This window comes from Lytechinus variegatus, chromosome 5, assembly GCF_018143015.1.
Source record: "Lytechinus variegatus isolate NC3 chromosome 5, Lvar_3.0, whole genome shotgun sequence".
NCBI classification, from domain to species: domain Eukaryota; kingdom Metazoa; phylum Echinodermata; class Echinoidea; order Temnopleuroida; family Toxopneustidae; genus Lytechinus; species Lytechinus variegatus.
In genome coordinates, this window is record NC_054744.1 from 34045048 (window position 1) to 34066156 (window position 21109).

General features: G+C 35.3%; 1 protein-coding gene across 2 annotated transcripts in view; it reads left to right on the plus strand.

The window, feature by feature from the left end:
- The window catches only part of LOC121415979 (furin-like), a 51825-nt gene extending 32865 nt beyond the window's left edge, over nt 1–18960 (plus strand). For both annotated transcript variants that reach the window (XM_041609391.1, XM_041609393.1), the window contains exons 7-13: nt 1952–2124; nt 6204–6416; nt 7446–7546; nt 9501–9604; nt 11219–11339; nt 12081–12394; nt 12649–18960. In XM_041609391.1, coding sequence (XP_041465325.1) covers nt 1952–2124; nt 6204–6416; nt 7446–7546; nt 9501–9604; nt 11219–11339; nt 12081–12394; nt 12649–13169 — 1547 coding nt within the window. In that variant the 3' untranslated portion in view covers nt 13170–18960. The remainder of the gene's footprint in view (nt 1–1951; nt 2125–6203; nt 6417–7445; nt 7547–9500; nt 9605–11218; nt 11340–12080; nt 12395–12648) is intronic.
- The last annotated feature ends 2149 nt before the right edge of the window (nt 18961–21109 follow it).

Here is a 21109-nt window from a genome sequence, read left to right on the forward strand (position 1 = left end):
CTTAATAGTTGACATGTTTGCCCATCAGTGTCCATTAAGTAATTGCAGCTTTGCTATGGGCCATCATCTCCTCCTGTTTCTTCATGAACATAAATTCTCTTTGATGATGCTTGTACCTATACATGTGTAACTATTTTCTTCCTCAGATTGTGATGAAGGAATAAAAATGCCAAGGTCTGTGGACACTGTGCAAAGTCCACCCCCCCCCCCCCCCCGTAGAGTTAAAGATAGATATATTATACCGAGTCCAGAAAACATTCATTTCCAATTCATGTTCGCTTACATGCAGTATGATTACTCAATTCAGTTTAGTTTTTTTTTAATTCTGATATAAAAAATTAAATCTGACATTTTTTAATTGAAAAAATATATACAAATCTGCATTTCCGATAAGATTTGAATGTTAATAGAATACAGATATTATTTATGAGCATGAATTGTGCTACTCTCACTGGAGTCATTGGAACACCTAGTGTCCTGCATGTTTCATATTAGATTTGTCCTTATGACAACTACATGTATCTTGGAAATAGGACTCCGCAGCCAATCAGAATCAAGGAATGAAACGAGACCCAGAACAGGAAAACTGATCAATCAAACGGAATCAGCTGCTCGCATCAGATAGATTTTAGTGTTCTGAAATCCATAATTCAGACAGGTCGTCTGTCTCTCCGCCCTTTCATGGTAAAAAAATTGTAATTTGGATGATCATTCCAGTGAAAAATAAAGGCTAATGACGAATTTTTAGCAAGTGTGAAAACAAACTACATGTAGAATCACGTTCGCTAATCACAATCACGAGTTCAAATTCTACTCCGGAGGGGATTCCAGTAAAGTTTCACTCAAATTACGGTACAAATTTTCTGTGTGAAACGTCTGATGGTTCTAAAGACGAATTGCAATCGTCATTACAATGATCGCCCGAATTCACAAAGATGGTTTTGAAACCATGATTTGAAAGTCTGTTTTCTGTTTTATGGTATGTTAAACTCTCATATTAAGAATTCGGCAGGACAGCGTTTTTCTTGTAAACGCCAAGCTGATATATAACCAATTACCTAGGAAACATTTTACGTCTACTGTAGGTTAATCAGTCATAGTGGCTGACCTTTATAGAAGACAGATATTACTCTTGGGCCTTTTTATAAAAGTGGAGACAATGGCAGAGTGGGGATTCAAACTCACAACCTTGTGATTACAATGCTAAAACCACTGGACCATATGACCCGAAATCTTGGGTTATGCAGATTTCATGCATTGGTTTAAAATATAACCAAGCGCCTAGATATTGGGAAATTAAATGAATATGCAATACTATCATAGGGCAAATAAATTAATTTACAGCATTTTTATGTAAATTTATGTAAATTAATCAACATAAACATAGGACTCGCTGATTTCTGGTTCGTTATAATGTACTGTAACCTGAGTTACATAACAGATGTAAACTTTGCACCATGTGACAGGGGCATATTCATTCTTGGACACTTTTTCAATATTCATACTACATTTAAGTATGAAACCTTGATTAATGCATTGAATCTGTATATACATGTAGGGATGACCGGGGTTAGTTGGAACATGGGATAAGTTGAAACATTGTAATTTTCTTTAACGCCTGTAAAATAAATTTATGCAATACTGCCCTCAATTTATTGCTATTAATAATACAAGTGTTGACTTATTATTGCAATAAATTGAGGGCAGTATTGCATAATTTTATATTACAGGCGTTAAAGAAAATTACAATCTTCAACTTACCCCATGTTCCAACTATTAGCCCCAGTCTCCCCTACTATGGATTCAAATCAAGGATTCAATGGCCGTGATGTCCAATATTGTATCCGGAGATTTCAATTATTCTTATTTGTTGATTTACAATTAAAATGAATAAGTTTACTTCCAAGATCAACCGTCCATCTCTAAAATACTGCCATTCATTTATTACCAGGTGTGCGTATGTTAGATGGTGATGTGACCGATGCCGTAGAGGCGCAGTCTCTGAGTCTCAATCCTCAAATTATAGATATCTACAGTGCTTCCTGGGGACCCGACGATGATGGCCAGACTGTGGATGGTCCAGGAAAGCTGGCCAAGATTGCCTTCAGGAATGGAACCGAAAAGGTGGGTATTGATGTAGCCTTTTGACAAGGCTCGTGAGGTTATTTTCATTTTCCACGTTAGGTCGGGTCTGAGAGGAGACTAGCTGACAATGGAATCTGGTCTAGTGAATGTGCCCTATGTGGATGCCTTAATAGGGCTCACAGGCCTAATTCATTCCCCATAGACTTGTGTGTTAAAGTGGCACCTAAAAAGAATTCATAAAAATAAGGAGGATATTCGAGGGTTGAATGTTTACTACCAGTGGATAGGATAAATGTCTGACATTCCATATCTGACCAGAAAAGGGTACCTCGACTGGCTCATTTTAACAATAAATCAGCATTTACGAAGACTACACCTGACGGGGCCCAATTCATTAAAATGACCCTTATTCTTCCGCCAGTAAACATATAGTTCTATAGTGGTGAAATATCTTTCCAATTTGGAAAAAGTAAGTTCAGTAGGTACCCTCCCTAGAATCAGTGTTGGATTGTCAGTCATATTCATACATTTTTGACAATCAGCAATATCAAATTTAAAAATTGAGCAATGGGTTGGCTCGAATGAATATCTTTGGCCTGCCAGTTGTGATTAGGCCCGTGCAGCCCTTAGTTACCTACATGTACATGTACAGTGGCCTCAAAAAGGTTGTTCCTGACACTGGTACATGTATCTCCAATTGGGCCATCAAGAACAAACTTTGTCAATCTAAATCTGAAGTTGGAAGTCTTGAACTAAAGACCATTGTGCATCACTCTTACCCAGAAAAAGTGTGAATCGTACTTCTTGTAGAGCATGAATAAACATCTGCTACTTACTGTGCACTTCCTGTGAAGACATCTATTAGTTACAGAAAAATAATTAGGAGTTACAGAAATATATGAATTTTCATCAAACACTACATTCTGACCTGTAGTACAGAAGTTAAATCCATATGATTTTGACATACACTGCACTCTCAACCAAGGGACTTTCCCTTTGCAGGTCCAATGATCCACCTACCAAGGATTACCTCATTGCATGATTGGAAAGTTTGTTTTCAATGCTCGCTGATCTTTAAACCATTGAGCACAGAATTCTGTTACTCCCACAGGCTTTGTACCATGTTCCTTCCGGTAGGCATTGTTAAAAGCTGTTGACTTTGGCATTGGCTTCATGCAGGGACCACCATATTCCAGAAGGCAATTGGTTAATAATCTGTTGCATGTCCCTGGGAAATGGGTTCTGAAGCTCCCCCAAGATTTTTTAGGGGGCGCTGTGCATGTTATTTACCAAAGGCAGCACCTCCTAGAAATCAGGTTGAAAAAAAAAAGATATCATTTTTTCTTACAATCCCCTGTACCAAACCCTCAGCACCTCCTAGTCAAAGTCATTCACAGGGCCCTGACATGTGACTACTGAATAGGAAATAGGCTTTTAAAAGGGTCCACACTGATCAAGTAGACATTGGGTTAACCTCTTGATTACCAAATTACTGTTAATCCAGTACATGGTTTGAACACTTCAAGAAGACAACAGATTAATTCATGTTATACACTGCATGAAAGTAATTCAGAGTTTTGAGGATGTGACTTTTTGCCCCTCGTTTCCCTTTCCTCGTGTAATCCAATAAAGAGGTTCAATCTGTCTGATCTTAATAAAGCTGGATTATATGGCTAAGTTCTTCCTCTTCATCAAATAAATCACTGTTTGTGTACATGTAATTCCCAATGCAGATTTAATCTGTGACAGAGCCCCAAAGATAAACAAATGTTCATCAAATTTTCGGTATAGATATGGATATGTTCTTCCTCTTCACCAGATAAATCATGCTTGTGTATATAATTCTCTATTCAAATTTAATCTGTGACAAAGACCCAAAGATAAACAAATCATGCTCATCAACTTTTCTGTTAAATTCTATCTGTATAGATACATGTATGCAGATCATGTTTCACATATGATTTTACCAGCAGTGTCATTTATTATTTAATTTGACAGAGATAAATTTGTTAGGATTCATGTCCACTTTTCTTAGTTTTGGAAATGGATTGAGGGATCAGAAAATCAGTCTATCAATATTAAGTACATTGATGCATATTATCCAATACATTTCTAGAAACTCTAATCAACTTTTGGTAATTTTATATTAACCCCCCCCCAAAAAAAAAAACATCTTGCTATTTCAAGCTGTCATTAGAATAGTTATTATGAAAAAAGTATTTTTTGTACAGCCTTTTAAATTTTTTTAAAAAATGTACTCTAAATTTTGATTTTACCCCTCAGTATTAAAATATTGACAATTATCACCCGTATCAGACATCTGAGCTGGTCATTTACAAAACCGTATTGCCCTACTTTTTTCTCAATATCGGGAAGGGTAGGTATATTGTTTGTATTTTCCTCGGTCTCAATGCGCGTATTTACTTTGCATGCAGAGACGACGCAAAATATACCTTTGTATTTTCCCTGGTCTCACATCCGGGCATTTGTGGATGGCGATGCGTATAAAGAGATACGCTTCATAAGGATCCGCCCACCAACAATATACGTCATAATAAAGACAACGCTGAATCCGAGCGCTTGCAAGTACGTTATAATGGTTAAGTGCAGAGCCTAGACCGATATTAACATGACACAATAGAACTGTATTTTTAAAAGAAATATCCCCATTATCATAATTTTTGCTCCAGATATCTGATTTGGATGATAATAAAAATATTGACTGGCTCTTCTTTCGGGGAACATCAAATATATTGCCCTTAAATGACCCATATTGCCCTCGTCTAAAGACTCGGGCCAGTATGATTCATTTGCTGGCAATATATTTGATGTTCCCCTCAAGGCCAGTCAATATTATATAAATATGTAATTGAACAGTAAATTTGCAAGATTTGAGGTTCAAAATGTACAAATGAAATGAAAAATATTCAAATTTTTCCATTCAATTTGACTTCTAAATTTTTACTTAAGTTTATCCTAAAAAGTAAAATTGCAAATATAAACATCAGAGAACTCCTCGACTAATTCATCTGTTTGTGATGAAAATATACAATTTGCATGAGTGAAATGTTTAGTACATGTACGTAGCAGCAAGGCTAAACAAATATTTTCTTTATGTTTTGGGGATACTTATCCCCCTAATTACTGCTTACATATAATTTACTGCCTAATTCTGCAACGTTGGATAACTTTAATAGTGCAATGAATGGTCATTTTCCAAGACTTGTTTTTTAGTTTTTTCCAGGGCTCTTTTGAGCATTTGTGGGGGAAATCGCCCAAGAAATAAGGTTAATATTTTTCCTTGTTACCAGCAGATATTTATTTTTTAGAATATCGTGAAACATGCTAATTTATATAGCAAAATTCTATGAATATAAATAAATCATAAATGAAACCCATGATAACTGTTCACTGCTATAAAACGTGTGTATACACGTTGATGTAAACACTGTTCAAAGGAAAAAAGAAAAGCAGTGACACAAAAATACTTCTCCTACAATTGCTTTCGTTTTAATGGCCCGAATTCACAAAGGTGGTTTTGAAAACGCATCGGTTGAATCCATGGTTTATGCAGATTTCCTGTATAAATTATGCTTAATTTACCATTTATACTGAAAAAAATGTTTAATGCTGATGCATGCTTTTGTAACAGTAGGCCAAATTAACGCCTATTGCCATGGTTGAGTATGCTTCCTTTATCCATAAGTCCACTGTTTTAAATTAATGAGTCCACTTTTCATGTACATGTACATTCATTTAAATCTAACGTTTCGCCATTACTAAGTTTATGTTTGGGGGATCAACTTCATATATTGCTCATGTATGCAATTGCAAACTAGGGTGACAATGATCTAATCAAGATCACAAAAGTCATGATTTAATCATTGTAGATGGTAGTAAATCTATTCTGATCAGACATTTGTGGAGGCATAAATTTTGACTGTTTGAAGACTTGAATCTGTCTGGGTTATGCTAACAACATATTTTTTTTACACTACAAAGCTCTTGTGAATGTTTTAATTAACACTGATGAGTAGATTCTATGATGTTTTGATGTGTTTGCAATAGTCTCCAATCAAAAATCCTTGATTATCACTGAAATTGTGTTTTTTCTTCAGGGACGGAACGGTCTTGGTTCTATCTTTGTGTGGGCCTCAGGAAATGGAGGGCGCTCTGACGATAGCTGCGGTTGTGATGGGTATACCAATTCAATCTTCACCATCTCAGTGAGCAGTGCTAGTGAGAGAGGAAATGTTCCATGGTATTCAGAAAGCTGTGCCTCTACACTTGCTACTACCTACAGCAGTGGCAGTGGCAATGAAAAACAGGTGGTAAGTACATGTTAATGTATAATCTTGCCCCAATATAATAATGTTCAGTGCAAGTTCTGGTATAGAAATCTATTTCTTGCAATTCTTGCTTGTACCCTATTGTGCTATACCTATTCATACACTTTCATTTGATTTACACTAGATAAATGTTATTCTCTGCAGAGCATATCTTGTAAGCTTACTTTTTAAAAGTAATTTTTATGCTATTAATCACAAGCGTACCTACGGGGGGGGGGGGGGGGGCTGCCCCCTGACGAGTCACAACCCATGCAAGGTTTTTTTTTTTTGCTTGTCAATTTTTTTTCTGGTACGAAATCCTATATTTGTGGTTGAAGACCTTTTTTTTTTTTTTTGCTTGTCAAATTTTTTGGTGGACGAATTTGCCCCCCCCCCCCTGTGAAATATCCTAGGTACGCCACTGCTATTATGATTATTATGATTATGTATGCTGTGGGATAGGGCTCCATGTCCCACTAGCAGTTTACTTGCTATTTCTGTGGAGTCCTACCAATGAAGTGCCGATATACATGACAATTTACCTTATGTCAATGTATTTTTATATTATTTGGTAATAAATTCAGATCAATTCAGTTCAGCTCAATTTTGTTTCCAGAATGCTTATTTATAACAACAAAGTTTAATGAAAAAGATAATAGGTTTGCTTGAAATTAAATTCATTCCATTACAACATGCTTTTCCTGGTGTACATGTAGCTGAGACAGTAACAATGTGTGGAAACACACACACCCTTTTTTCAGTAATTTTTCTGATCTTCATTTGCTCATTACTCGGTACAATTGTTTGGCATTTATTCATAGTTTTTGTAATTCTGAGTAAATTTTGCTCAGTTTTGTAAACATTTCTTTTCTGTTGTATGCTCTTTATTTATTCTTTGAAAGAATTGAATACAGATATTCAGTTTATTTGAAACCAAAAATATTTAGTACCCGGTACCATTATGTTGTTAATTACTTATGTATATTTTTTATGCCCTAATATTTTTGTATGCACTCATTACACTCAATACAGATGACAACAGATTTGAGGAAGAAGTGTACAGACAGTCACAGTGGAACCTCTGCCTCAGCTCCTCTTGCTGCTGGTATATGTGCCTTAGCTCTTGAAGCAAAGTAAGATATGATGATAATAATACAATCTCAGACAGTCATTAGTCTTTATGATAAAAAGTTTGATTAAAAAAATTGATTTGGGTTATTGGAAATTCGGTCCCACTTTCTTTAAAAATGCCAGTGAAATTATCTTATTTTTTAGTACAAGATTATCGTAACAGTCTTGTGTGAAGTCTTATGTTACTTTACAGATTATTTTAACAACCCCCCCTGCCTCATTGTACTCCTTGTTTGTTACGATTTGCTCAAGTTGACAAAATAGCTTCTAACCAGGAAAGGGGGGATATCTATTTGGGCAATCTTAAATTTATAATTGGTTTGTGTTTATATTTCCAATACTTTGAAAAATGAGAAAATTTGAACTATATTTTGATATCAAAATTCCTGATTTGTATCAGTGCCCCATTCTGTGGGGGCCTAGGAAATGCTCTCCCCCGCTATGATTTGAGAATCATCATTTGAACATACATATTAGTATAATTGAATCCAAGGAGATTGTTATCTGACCTCCCTCTATTTGAAAATTTGCTCGTTCTGCCCCCCCCCCCTCTATTAAGAAATCCTGGATCAGCCACTATTCATGTCATATTGTAACATTTTGTAGATATCACTGGTTATGAAGAAATCATGAGGCTTCAAGTTTTCAGCTGAAAATCTGAATTGACATTATATTTAAGAGCAATGTGTGCAGAAACATATCTTTTGTAAAGTTTTTTGTCTCACCTGCGAAGCAAAGTGAGACTATAGGCGCCGCTTTTCCGACGGCGGCGGCGGCGTCAACATCAAATCTTAACCTGAGGTTAAGTTTTTGAAATGACGTCATAACTTAGAAAGTATATGGACCTAGTTAATAAAACTTGGCCATAATGTTAATCAAGTATTACTGAACATCCTAACAGAATTTCATGTCACATGACCAAGGTCAAAGGTCATTTAGGGTCAATGAACTTAGACCATGTTGGAGGATTCAACATCAAAATCTTAACCTGAGGTTAAGTTTTTGAAATGTCATCATAACTTAGAAAATATATGGACCTAGTTCATGAAACTTGGACATAAGGTTAAACAAGTATCACTGAACATCCTTCATGAGTTTCACGTCACATGACCAAGGTCAAAGGTCATTTAGGGTCAATGAACTTTGGCCGAATTGGGGATATCTGTTGAATTCCCATCATAACTTTGAAAGTTTATGGATCTGATTCATGAAACTTGGACATAATAGTAATCAAGCATCACTGAAAATTTTGTGCGAGTTTCAGGTCTCATGATTAAGGTCAAAGGTCATTTAGGGTCAATGAACTTTGGCCGAATCGGGGGTATCTGTTGAATTACCATCATAACTTTGAAAGTTTATTGGTCTAGTTAATTAAACTTGGACATTAGAGTAATCAAGTATCACTGAACATCCTGTGCGCGTTTCAGGTCACATGACCAAGGTCAAAGGTCAATGAACTTTGGCCGAATTGGGTGTATCTGTTGAATTACCATCATAACTTTGAAAGTTTATGGATCTGATTCATGAAACTTGTACATAAGAGTAATCAAGTATCACTGAACATCCTGTTCAAGTTTCAGGTCACATGATTAAGGTCAAAGGTCATGTAAGGTCAATGAACTTTGGCCATGTTGGGGTTTTTTGTTGAATAACCATCATATCTCTGTAGGTTTATTGGTCTAGTTCATAAAAAGTGGACATAAGAGTAACCATGTATCACTGAACATCTTGTGCGAGTTAGAGTAGTATTCAAAGTCAGCACTGCTGCTATATTGAACCGCGTGATGCAGGTGAGACGGCCAGAGGCATTCCACTTGTTTACCACTTCTTGGCACTTTTTTTATTTTTATCACTTCTTGGCACTATGACACTTATCCAAAATCTCTTATACTTTCTATTTTTCTTGTGAGCTTCGGAATGGAATACTGATTTAACATTTTTTTAACACATTTCCAGCCCTCAGTTAAACTGGCGTGACCTTCAGCATATCATAGTCATGACAGCAAGACCTGATAATATACACACAACTGACTGGAGTGAGAATGGAGTGGGTCGGATGGGTAAGTTTGGAGGCAGTTCTTCTTTAAAGCAGGGATCCACTTTTGATATTCAAGTCTGAATTCAAATTTTTTCAATTTTTTTCTGCCATGGATAGAAAAATATTTTTCATATAGTAAAAGGGTCATGCTATGTGATTTTGATTTCAAGACACTTCTTTAAAGCAGGGATGCCACTTTTCAGAATGAAGTATGAAATCACACTTTATGTTGTATTTTCTGCCATAGAAAACACCTTTTTCATGAATGAAAATGATCATGCTAGATTGAAGACAGTAAGCCATAGGTACTTTGTAAGGTACCACTTCTCTTTTGTAGCCCCCCAGGGGGCCGTTTCATAAAGCTGTTCGTAAGTTAAGAGCGACTTTAAGAACGACTGGTGATCCTTTCTTACGCGCTAAACCATCGCCTATGGTGTATACCATTTACCAAAAGAAAGGATCACCAGTCGTTCTTATCTTACGAACAGCTTCATGAAACGCCCACCTGGATCTTTAGTATACATGTACATTAAGAGGGCAAAGACAAGCAGCAGGTTTTATGGTATTCCTACTTGAAATGTAAGAAGAAATTGAGAACAAGATGAGAATCGGATGTGCCTAGTCTAGTGCTAGTGTGGTGAAAGTAGACCAGGGCCCTGTTGTACAAAGAGTTACGACTGATCCGATCAATCGTAACTATGGAAATCCATTAGTGTCATAATTTTTTCTACGAAAAATTTGCACAATGTCTTTTTTATGCAAAGAGATGCGCAGTGAATTTTCAAGAAAACAATGAATGCATGAATATACATCACAGCTAGAAAATATTTTGAACAAACATGCATAATAGATGTTGACGTTGCTGGCCGTCCATAGTTGCGATTGATCGGATCAATCGTAACTCTTTATACAACAGGGCCCAGGGCCTTGTCCTACAAAGAGTTACGATTGATCGATCAATCTCAAGTATATGGAAATCCATCTATGTCATCATTTTTTTCTTTTGGAAATTTCCTCTAATGTCTCGTGAAAACAAAGAGAAGCACACTGAATTGTCAAGAAAACAGCAAATGTATGAATATAAGTCATTTTTAGAAAATATTTTTAAAAGAATTTGTCCCATAATCACTGGCAGAGGACCTGGGTTTATTGTAACTTCTCTATTTGACTACAAAATAAAGATGATTTATATGTATTTTAGATGTTGACGTTGCTGGCTTTCCATAGTTGCGATTGATCAAATCAATTGCAAGTCTTTGTAAGACGGGACCCAGAAGTTGTTTGGTCACACAGCATTGAACAAGAAGTAGAATTTCTAGTTCAGTGCACAAAGTGAATGGCAAAGTCACGCTATGCGCTACATCTAAGAACTTTTGGTTATTGATAACAAGTATTGCTGAAAGTTGATGTCCCAGCATAGTTATACAAACGGCTCACAGACAGCTTGTGAAAATGAACTCTTCATCATCCATGTTTGTTTCTTGTGGTGTAATGGTGATTAACACAAATATGTTCATCAAGCCTTGTCCAAAGGCTAATCCTTCGCGGAAACTTCAGTGTTTAATTATCTAGAGATGTTGATTCTTCTCTCTTTTTTTTCTCATTGTCTTATTATTTTTTTTCTCTCTCTCTCAAGTGAGCCATGATTATGGGTACGGCCTAATGGATGCGGGTGCCATGGTGATGTTAGCTAAGAATTGGACCGAAGTTCCTGACCAACGCCTATGTACCGTCAGCTCCATGAATGGAAATGGACAGTGAGTACCTTGGCACCAAGTGTCCCCCCCATGAACTCTTTGAACTGATGTAAATTATTATATGTATATAGTTCATCAAAGAGGAAAAAATGACTTGACTCTCGGCTCAAATGTGATAGTTTGTCCATCACTTTTATCTTCTGTAATAGATTACTGGTGCAAATGGGAGCGCCGATTAGAAAACCCCAGAACAGCACCAACCAGCTGGAGGGGGTGGGGTGTTGATGGAAGCTGGTGCTGTATTCCAGTACTTAATTGGCCGTAACACCAATAGATACCGGTGATGACCCATTGGTATTGGTGGAATAAAGACCTTGTACACAGCCACTTCCCTGAACTGGTGAATGCTCCAAGAGATCTTGGAAGCGAATTTAAGGGATCTTTTAGAGTAGCTCACAAAACCACCTTTCAATGCAATTTTCAAGATGGCTTTTTTTTTTTACTGATTGACTTTAATTGAACTGTAGCACTCCATAAAGTGTGTTGCACAGGAAATCCATATAGAGGAGAGGAATATCTTTGCTTCAGAATTACACATGAACGTTTGACCCCCTCAGCCGAACGCTGAGAATGTTCCCACAGCAACAAAATCAATCTATCCCATTGACCTTTCTGACTGTGAATACTATTGGGTTTGGTGAATCAGTTCAGTGGAAATGGCTTCAGGGAAGTGATTCTTAATGGGGTCTTACATCTTTCTATTTTTAATCACCCTGTTTATTTGTTTGTTTACCTTGCTAGGAGAATCACAGGACGTTCTGCATTGGTAGTCCATGCCCAGACCACAGGCTGTCAGGAGACTCCAGATACCCATGTTCGCTTTCTGGAACATGTGGTGTCTCGGATCACCTTGGACTTCCCGACCCGAGGTGATCTAACCATAGCGTTGATCTCACCGGCTGGCACCAGGTCCACACTGCTACCTCGTAGGCCCCATGATAGGAACAGGAAAGGATTTAAAGGGTGGGAGTTCATGACCACTCATTCGTGGGGAGAGAACCCTCAAGGAGAATGGACCTTGGAGATCAAGAATCATGGTGTCAATGATCAATCAGGTAAGTCAACCTTACTTGATCCACAACCTCTGTTGTTTTACAATTTCCAGTTTCAAAGAAATCACCAGATTATGTGAAACACGTTTTTATGTTCCCCAAACACTCTCCCATGGTTCCAAAAGATTGGACTTGGGTAAAGTCACACTATTTCTTACATGTACATGTAGGTGTATCATAATAAAGTTTTCCAATCATTTTCAGACCGTTTCTTCTACAACTGAATCTCATGACCGGAACTTTATGTCTTTTAACAGGAATCCTACATGACTGGACCCTGCTCCTGTATGGTACGCAGCCACATCCCGTCGAGACTCACGAAGGACCTACACACTGTGAAGAAGGCCAGTACATGGTGTCCAACACCACTAGTGATGTTGTCGTCCACGAATGCCAAGCCTGCCATAATGCCTGTCTGACGTGCTATGGAGCCGATAACGGTCAGTGTGTCCATTGCCCGGAATACCTGGAGAAAGACGGTGGGTTCTGTTTGACCCCCTCAGCCAGCTCCTCTCCAATGTTCAAGACGAGCTCTTGGCTAGTCTTAGGTGGATGCATCACCGTTCTGTGTCTTGCTTTCTTTCTCTTATTCTGCATCATCTTTGGTTCTCTCCAAGCTGCCGATCACGGCTACTGCGCGTGCAGCGGTAAGGACTGGATAAGTAGCAGTGACAGCGATGACTACAACTATCGGCAGCTCATGAAGTTAGAAGAGAATGAAGACGAAGAGGAGACACTGCTGTCCGTTCAGAAGAATGGCAAACTGCCACCTTTATGAAGCCAAAGTTTCATGGAACAATATCTCTCCTTTTTGTATAATTTCAAGTCCCATGCTAAAATTAAATTAAGAACTATTTTCTTATGCTTATTACATGCAGGAATGTAAAAGTTAGTCATATCATATGAATATATATTGTGTTCTTCTTTCATTTGATGCTCACATCTTCATATCTGATTGGCCCTTCGATTGTTTCAACTAACTGAAAACCTCAAACAAACATAACAGAATATTGCTTGATAATTTGTAAATAAGCATCATTTATAAGTCTGTTCACCCTGTGTCTTAACCACAAAATATGTGGATATAATTTCTCCTGTTTTCCTATTTAACTAATCTTTTATTAACAATTTCTATGGACTTATCTACTTGTTAATAACAGTGATGTTTTCTTGTCAGTTTTATGGAGACCTCATGTCTCCATGTTATCAACTTCAGGCCTGTTGGAGGCAATCACACATCACCAGTTTAAATGGCTGTTCAAAGCTATTTATTAAAGGTTGTGGTCAATTAATTTTCAATGAGTTACGACAAAGCACATATTGCTATACTAGGCAAGCACATTTCAAACATAATTGCGAAATGTAACACACTGAAAGTGAATTCAACATACTATGATATAAAGGGTTCTGATTTTTCTCCAACTTTCGGGGCAATCTTTTGTGAACCGCTATCAAAACCAGCAATATGTAATTGTCCCTTTGGCCTCTATTCTGGTTTTGTTGATTTTTTCCTCTGAATGATACAGTATAAGCTACTTTCTTCATAAATCCGTGCATTTTCAAGCCTTTGATCATTGCTTACCAGCCTTGTTAATAAAAAAAGCAGGATTTAATCTGATTTTCAACTATAGCATAAGTATGGATTCAACTGTGGTGTACGTATCAATTTATGACATAAATAGCAACCTCTTGCTAGACAAAAGAGGTTGCTATTTATGTCATAAATTGATACGTACACCACAGTTGAATCCATACTTATGCTATAGTTAAAAATCAGATTAAATCCTGCCACAACTATAGACCAGAGTTTAAAATTGAACTTGACTTCAGAATATGTACCTATGAGGTTGCCATCAATGTCATATTTCTGAAACATAACACTTGCTGAGCTGTCCTCAAAACTTCTTTTAATGGGGAAACAACTATTTAACACCCCAGCTAAGATATTAAACTTCTGGATGACAAAGTATGAAATTTTTGGCTGCCCTTCGATGAAATCAAGTCGAGTCAATTGTCTTAATATATTTATCTGCATTTTTGTCCTGTAAAGTTCCAAATGAGTATTGAAACACATTGTCTATTAATACCAAAGCTCTTCGTTTGAGGTACAAGGTCCTTCTTTTTCTGCTAGATGTGGGGTTATGAGAGGGTTGGTATGTGTAATGATATTAACTGCAGTTGAAATGTAAGTTGTACCATAAGTGTCTTATTCTGTATTGGTTGTACACACCGATGTCATTGATTATTTAGTATTGTCAGGCCTAGATTTTTTCATTCCATACAGGATTTGATAATGATGTGTTTTGAATTCTCTCTAATAAAAAGGTGAGTATCATTATTATATTTTACTTTAGTACATCAGTATCACCCCGTAACAGCCCCTCTAAGTCACCTGTATTTATATTCTAGGGGTATATCCTCTGAAAGCAGCAGTCTTTTGATATTTATTTGAGAACTGTGTAGAAGGTTTATTATCCTCCAAGATAGTTGATATTAAAAATAAATAATAAATGGTTACATTTATATAGTGCATTAATACTCTTTTTCTAAGTGCTGTTATAAATTGTAATTATTATTGCCCTGGTCATTGGATCCTTGTATGCCTGCACACAATGTATGCACATTCCCCATACCCTGGGGAGCATTCCAACAAGAGGTCAAAGTATGCTAGGCATACTACATAGGCTTTCGCATCCTACTGGGTACCCATTTAACACCTGGGTGGAGAGTCGCAAAGTGTGTATTGACGCCTTGCCAAAGATCAGTAGGCCGCGGTGGGATTCGAACACACTGCCCTCTGATTACAAGGCAAGAGTTTGAACTGCTTCACCGTGATACTTCCAATCAAATCAATTGAATTCACTGAGATCTAGAAAATTACAGGAAAATTTGGCCTGATTGATATAGCACAAACTTATATGATGTATACTGGTATTTACACTGATGCAAATGGTATGGAAGGATATAAAACTTGTTCAAAATTAGAGAGGTGTTAGTAGTTTACATGTACATCATGGAGGCCATTATCATTAACACCAAGGTCTATTTGGGACAGTTTTAGCACATGGGATGGTGTTTGAACTGCTTCAGAGGTAAGAAGTGTGAGTAATTATTATAATACTTGAACGAATTTACGTGTATTATGATTTTGTTTTATTAGATAATGAAGTAGATCCTTGTTATTTAATAAAAAACATCGTCATTTCAATACCATAACTGGTCAATGAAACTAGACAATACAGTGAATTTTCCGGTAGGCTAAAGAGAATGGCGGGTCATGCGATAGATTCCGCTAATCAGTTTAATGAGGATCCTTATCCACATTGTATAATTAGAATATAGGATTTAATTTGATGATCTGTTTGTACATGTTGTTACTTTATTAGGGCAATATACAGAAAATGATTAACAACTTATTTATCGTATATTGCATAGGTCAAGGCTATATTATATCTACATTGTACCCTTTAAATTGTGATTTGTTAACTGCCATAGGATGGTTCATCATTATTATAAAATCATGAGGCAAAATTCAGAAATTTGGTCTTTTTGTAAGTATGTCCTGTCAAAATATACAAAGGACAAGAATTTGAAAATATGTATTATTTTTGTTGGATAATTTTGTGACTACTCCTTTGTAAAGTATGCATCTGGCCAGGAGAATGATGGAAATTATTTTTGATTTGTTTGTACATATTAGCCATTAATTTGAATCAAAATATGATATCTGATTTTAATTTCATTTTCAAATGAGCTTGTAGGGAGAAGTTCAATCGATGAGAATGGATTAAAAATTTTGATTTTGGAAAATAATCTTGTTTTGATTTTGTACTTGTAAAAAGTGCTCCCCCTGTTTTATGGCATTAACAAATATTATATGTTAATTAAATACTTGGTCAATTAATTTAACAACTGCCATGATATCATAATGAAAGTAAAAACTTTTCAGCAAAAAAGGGAAAATATTTTAGCTTGCTTTTATGAATATGCACCATGTAAAGCAGTACTTGTCATTAAGTTATTAGTATATACATTGCATACATTCATTTACTTTCTATATCTCAATTTTTAGCATGAAATTTCTGGTACATGTATGTAGTTTATCTAGACCAATTGCTCTAAAATGAAGAAATGTGGACTGAAACCAGAGTATGCTGAAAACGACCTACACAAATAAGCACATGTGGGCACATAATGTGTAATTTACTGCTTGGACCAAGACCTGTTAGCCTGACAGAATGACCAGCTTGCCTTGCTTATAACTCACCAATTACCAATTTTTGACTGAGAAAACATTTGCATGATTTTTGTTTCAATTATGTAGATACAAACATTTGGTATTTAATGATCCTTACCACAAATGGAAGTTAAGTTTAATGAGGTTGAATTGGAAACCATTAGTGGTTTGGGCCAGTTAAGACTGAACTTGATTGTGATACAGCCATTGTTCTTAGGTTGACAGATGTAACTGTGTCTAGCCATTTTCAGATTTTAGTACCAAACAATCAGCAATGCTAACAGAATGTTAAACGGTAAAGCCCATAACTCAGTTCAACTTAATGCCCTTTATGCATCGACATCATTGTGGTGCCATTTTATAGGTTGAAGCCATTGCCTTGGAATCTGCATATCATGCTGATGAAACCTCATATCTCAAGATTTAAATATTTTGATAGGTCAGGATAAGCTAGATTTTAGAGTTATATCATGGATAGCGACCTCCTTTTGCCTCTAAAGAGTTCTTCACAGGTATTAGGAGAGTGTTTTCAGACAATATGAGATTGCCACCATTGCTTATATTTTTAAAATACAGCCTTTTCTAAGCTGCCCTCAATTTTTAAATTTTATTTTGAGGTACAAGGTTTTTTTCAGCCTGGTCATGATATGTTGCATATTTGCCGCTGCATTATGTCTACAGCTGTATCTCTTATTAAGCAAGATCTGTGTCAAATAGCTTTGATAAAAATATTTCTGTGTTTGAGATAGCTTTCAACTATAAGAGCAATTAGATAAATACTTCTCAGTTCTGATGCTATAGAGATTGTCACCATATTTCAGATCCCTCTCAAAATGCATGTCAAATCGGTGACACATTTTCTCTTGCGCCATTTTGGTCTGGTCATAGTATATCAGAGTGCACAGGGTTAGAGTTAGGATTGCAATTATAGAGTTTTTGTTTCAGAATAATGTGAAGATAAGGATTAGGGTTTATTTAGTTTTGGAGGTTAGGTTTTATGTTTGGCTTAATGTGCGGGTTTTCCATGGGAGCAATTGTTGCCAGAGCAAATGTCATGATAGAGAATGGAAACTTCACGCATCTGCTGAATTCACAAAGATTGTTTTGAAAATGTGGTTTCAAACCAACAGATCGTTATGCAGATTTTATTTTCAATTATGCTTTGAAAAGGTGGCCAGTAATGAATGCACGCTTTTGTCACATGGAGATAAATTGAGACTTGTTACTAAAAAAGATAACAAGTAAAAGTGGACTCGTTATCACATTTACCTTAAGAATACTCCTGTTAATTGAACAGCTCCATGTCAAAAATATGCATTCGTTACTAGATGTGTTCTCAATAGCGTGCTGGATAAAGCATTTTCGATGCAAAAGAATCTGGATAAACCAAGAATTCAAAACCATCTTTGTGAAATCTGGCCATTAAGATTGTCAAGTGTTCCTACATGTATGTCTGATACATGCTGAATTAGCTAGTCATATATTTTACTATTTCCCTGTATTTATGTTATCATATTAGTCAATGGTTCATTTGACCAGTGAAAATGTTATATTTAAATATATGGTAAATATAGATACATTGAGCAGAATGATATGGTATGGATATGAATCAACTTTGATTATTTTCCACTTTGATTTTAATATCTGAATAAAGCATCAATGTTTTGTAATATTTTTTGTGTTATGTATTCCCTTCTTTTCTAAATTACTTACATTCGATATTGAATTTGACAGGAACTAATTCCTTGGCATGCCTTTTCATTTTATAAATAACATCCAGAATTGCACAGAGGTCCTTAGATGATAATACCAGATAAGTATTGAGTATCATCATTTTTTATTCTGAATCTTGACATTCGTAAATTTTGGCAAAAAAAGCGGTAACGACATAAAAACAATTGCATTTATATTATCTTTCAAAGCTTTTTTTGTGTGGAAAACTGATGAAAGAGAATTGCCCAAACTGTTCATTTATGAAAAAGAGTGAAAATCAAGGAAAATGTCATCTTGTTTATCCTTCGGGCAAGGTACATGTATGTTGTAAAAGTAAATTCTAATTGCATTTGGTATACTTTTTTAAGCAACACAAAAAGTAACAATTATTCAAGAGCAAGATTTAAAGAAAGACCATGCCTTGTTTATTTGATACAATAGCAGTGCAGCGTCAATCAATTAAATATTTGTCATTCTTACTTTTCTATTAATAAATACTAATCCTGACCGTGAAGTAGATATAGTTCAACTTCATGCATCGATGTATGATAAAAACAATATATACAGAGAAAGAGACCTTGTTCATAATCTAATATTCATACAAATTGTCATATACAGAACAGAATGCATGCAATAAATATTGGAATGGACTGAGAACGGAATGTTATAAAGTCGTTGATATAGTTACGAATGGCATAACATTTTATAGACGTCACATTTTAAAGGGGAAGTTCAATGCAACATCAAGATGGTTTTAATAAAAGCAAAACAAATTATAGTTACACATTAAAGGACAAGTCCACCCCAACAAAAACTTGATTTGAATAAAAAGAGAAAAATTCAAGCATAACACTAAAAATTTCATCAAAATCGGATGTAAAATGAGAATGTTAATGACATTTTGAAGTTTCGCTTATTTTTAACAAAACAGTAATATGAACGAGCCAGTTACATCCAAATGAGAGAGTCGATGATGTCACTCACTCACTATTTCTTTTGTTTTTTATTGTTTGAAATATTAAATATTTTGATTTTCTCGTCATTGTCATATGAAATGAAGTTTCATTCCTCCCTGAAGACATGGAATTCCATTATTCTAACATTTTGTGCTTCAGGCAAGGAGGTCCTAATCATCAAATTCGTAAAAATTGAAATATTGTATAATTCAAACAATATAAAACAAAAGAAATAGTGAGTGAGTGACATCATCAACTCTCTCATTTGGATGTAACTGGCTCGTTCATGTAACTATTTTGTTAAATATAAGCGAAACTTTGAAATGTCATAACTTTCTTATTTTACATCCAATTTTGATGAAATCTTCAGCATTGTGCTTGTCTGATTTTTCTCTATTGATTCAAATCAACATTTTTCTGAGGTGGACTTGACCTTATATTGGATAAAAGCCATTAAAGAATTACAGAGTCACAAGAGCTTTTGTCTACTTGCATTAATTTAAAATTCTGATTTTCTAATTAAGTAAAAAAAAAAATCACTATGAAGGGTCTTGTATGAAATATTGAGTGTGCAAAGTTGGTTTAAATTTACAAGAAAGTTTTGCTGCTCGCATGTGACATCGCAACATTCTTTTGTTGAATCTTCGTTAATATACTTCTCTTTTTTTCTGCTGGTATGAAAATCAGCTTAACATCAGAGTGAACTTCCCCTTTATTACAGTTATGAATTACATATTAACTTATTACCATCACATTAAAATGTTAAAATAATTATAATTGATCTTTCAAGACTTGATACAAATATGTCACATACATGTACATGTAATGCACATTGCAAAGAACACAATCGTCCCCAAATCAAATTGTGAAACGAAGATTAAAACAGTTTTATCATTTTCTTAAATCAAATGTTTGAAACAAAATGTACCTGTACTATGATTTTAATCACTTCTTTTGATCATATACCCATAACATTTATTCTTTATATGAGGAAGATTTTGCAATATTGTATCTATCCTTATAATTTCTCAAATGAAACATACATCAACTCAAGTGTCAGCCTCCTAATGGTAAAAGCGAAATATAACCAAATGATTGGTAGTAAAAAACACATGACTACTACTACCATGATTAATTTTATCGTGTAAATATATATATTGTCAATTCTACAGTCCTGTACATGTAGCAATGAGACTTCAAAACTTTGTACATAATTCATTATAAACATAAAACATACAAATGAAATACATACATGTAATAAACTAGTAATAGTCATCCTGCTCTAAGTACAATGTACATATAATACACAAAGATTGCACGTGTAAATGCACTTTATTATCAATATTATAAATTCATCAATGAACATTTCATCATAGTATTACATTCTTAACTTTCTCTCAAATACATAATGCATCACAATTAAGTGCAGCACACCTCGTAGTATAAGAAATGTCATAGGTCTATTTCTTTTCAAATAAAAGTTTTATATGTATATATATATATATATATTTATATTCATTTATATTTCATTCATAAGATTTCGTTTTCTTTATGGTAGGCACAAAATTGATGACCCTCATTGCGATAAAGCATTTGTAAGTACACTACAAATGGAGAGATTAAATCATGGATAAACTATATACCAACCAATGTACATAATCACAAGCATGAAGGTATGTATAATGTAATTCAGCGTTCTCATAAAAAAGGGAAAACCTACCTTGGTGTAAAAGGGGGAAGAATAAGGAAAAACGTGCTGAAAGATTAAAAGAAATTGGACAAAAAACGAGTGGTTCTGACCATTTGAAATAT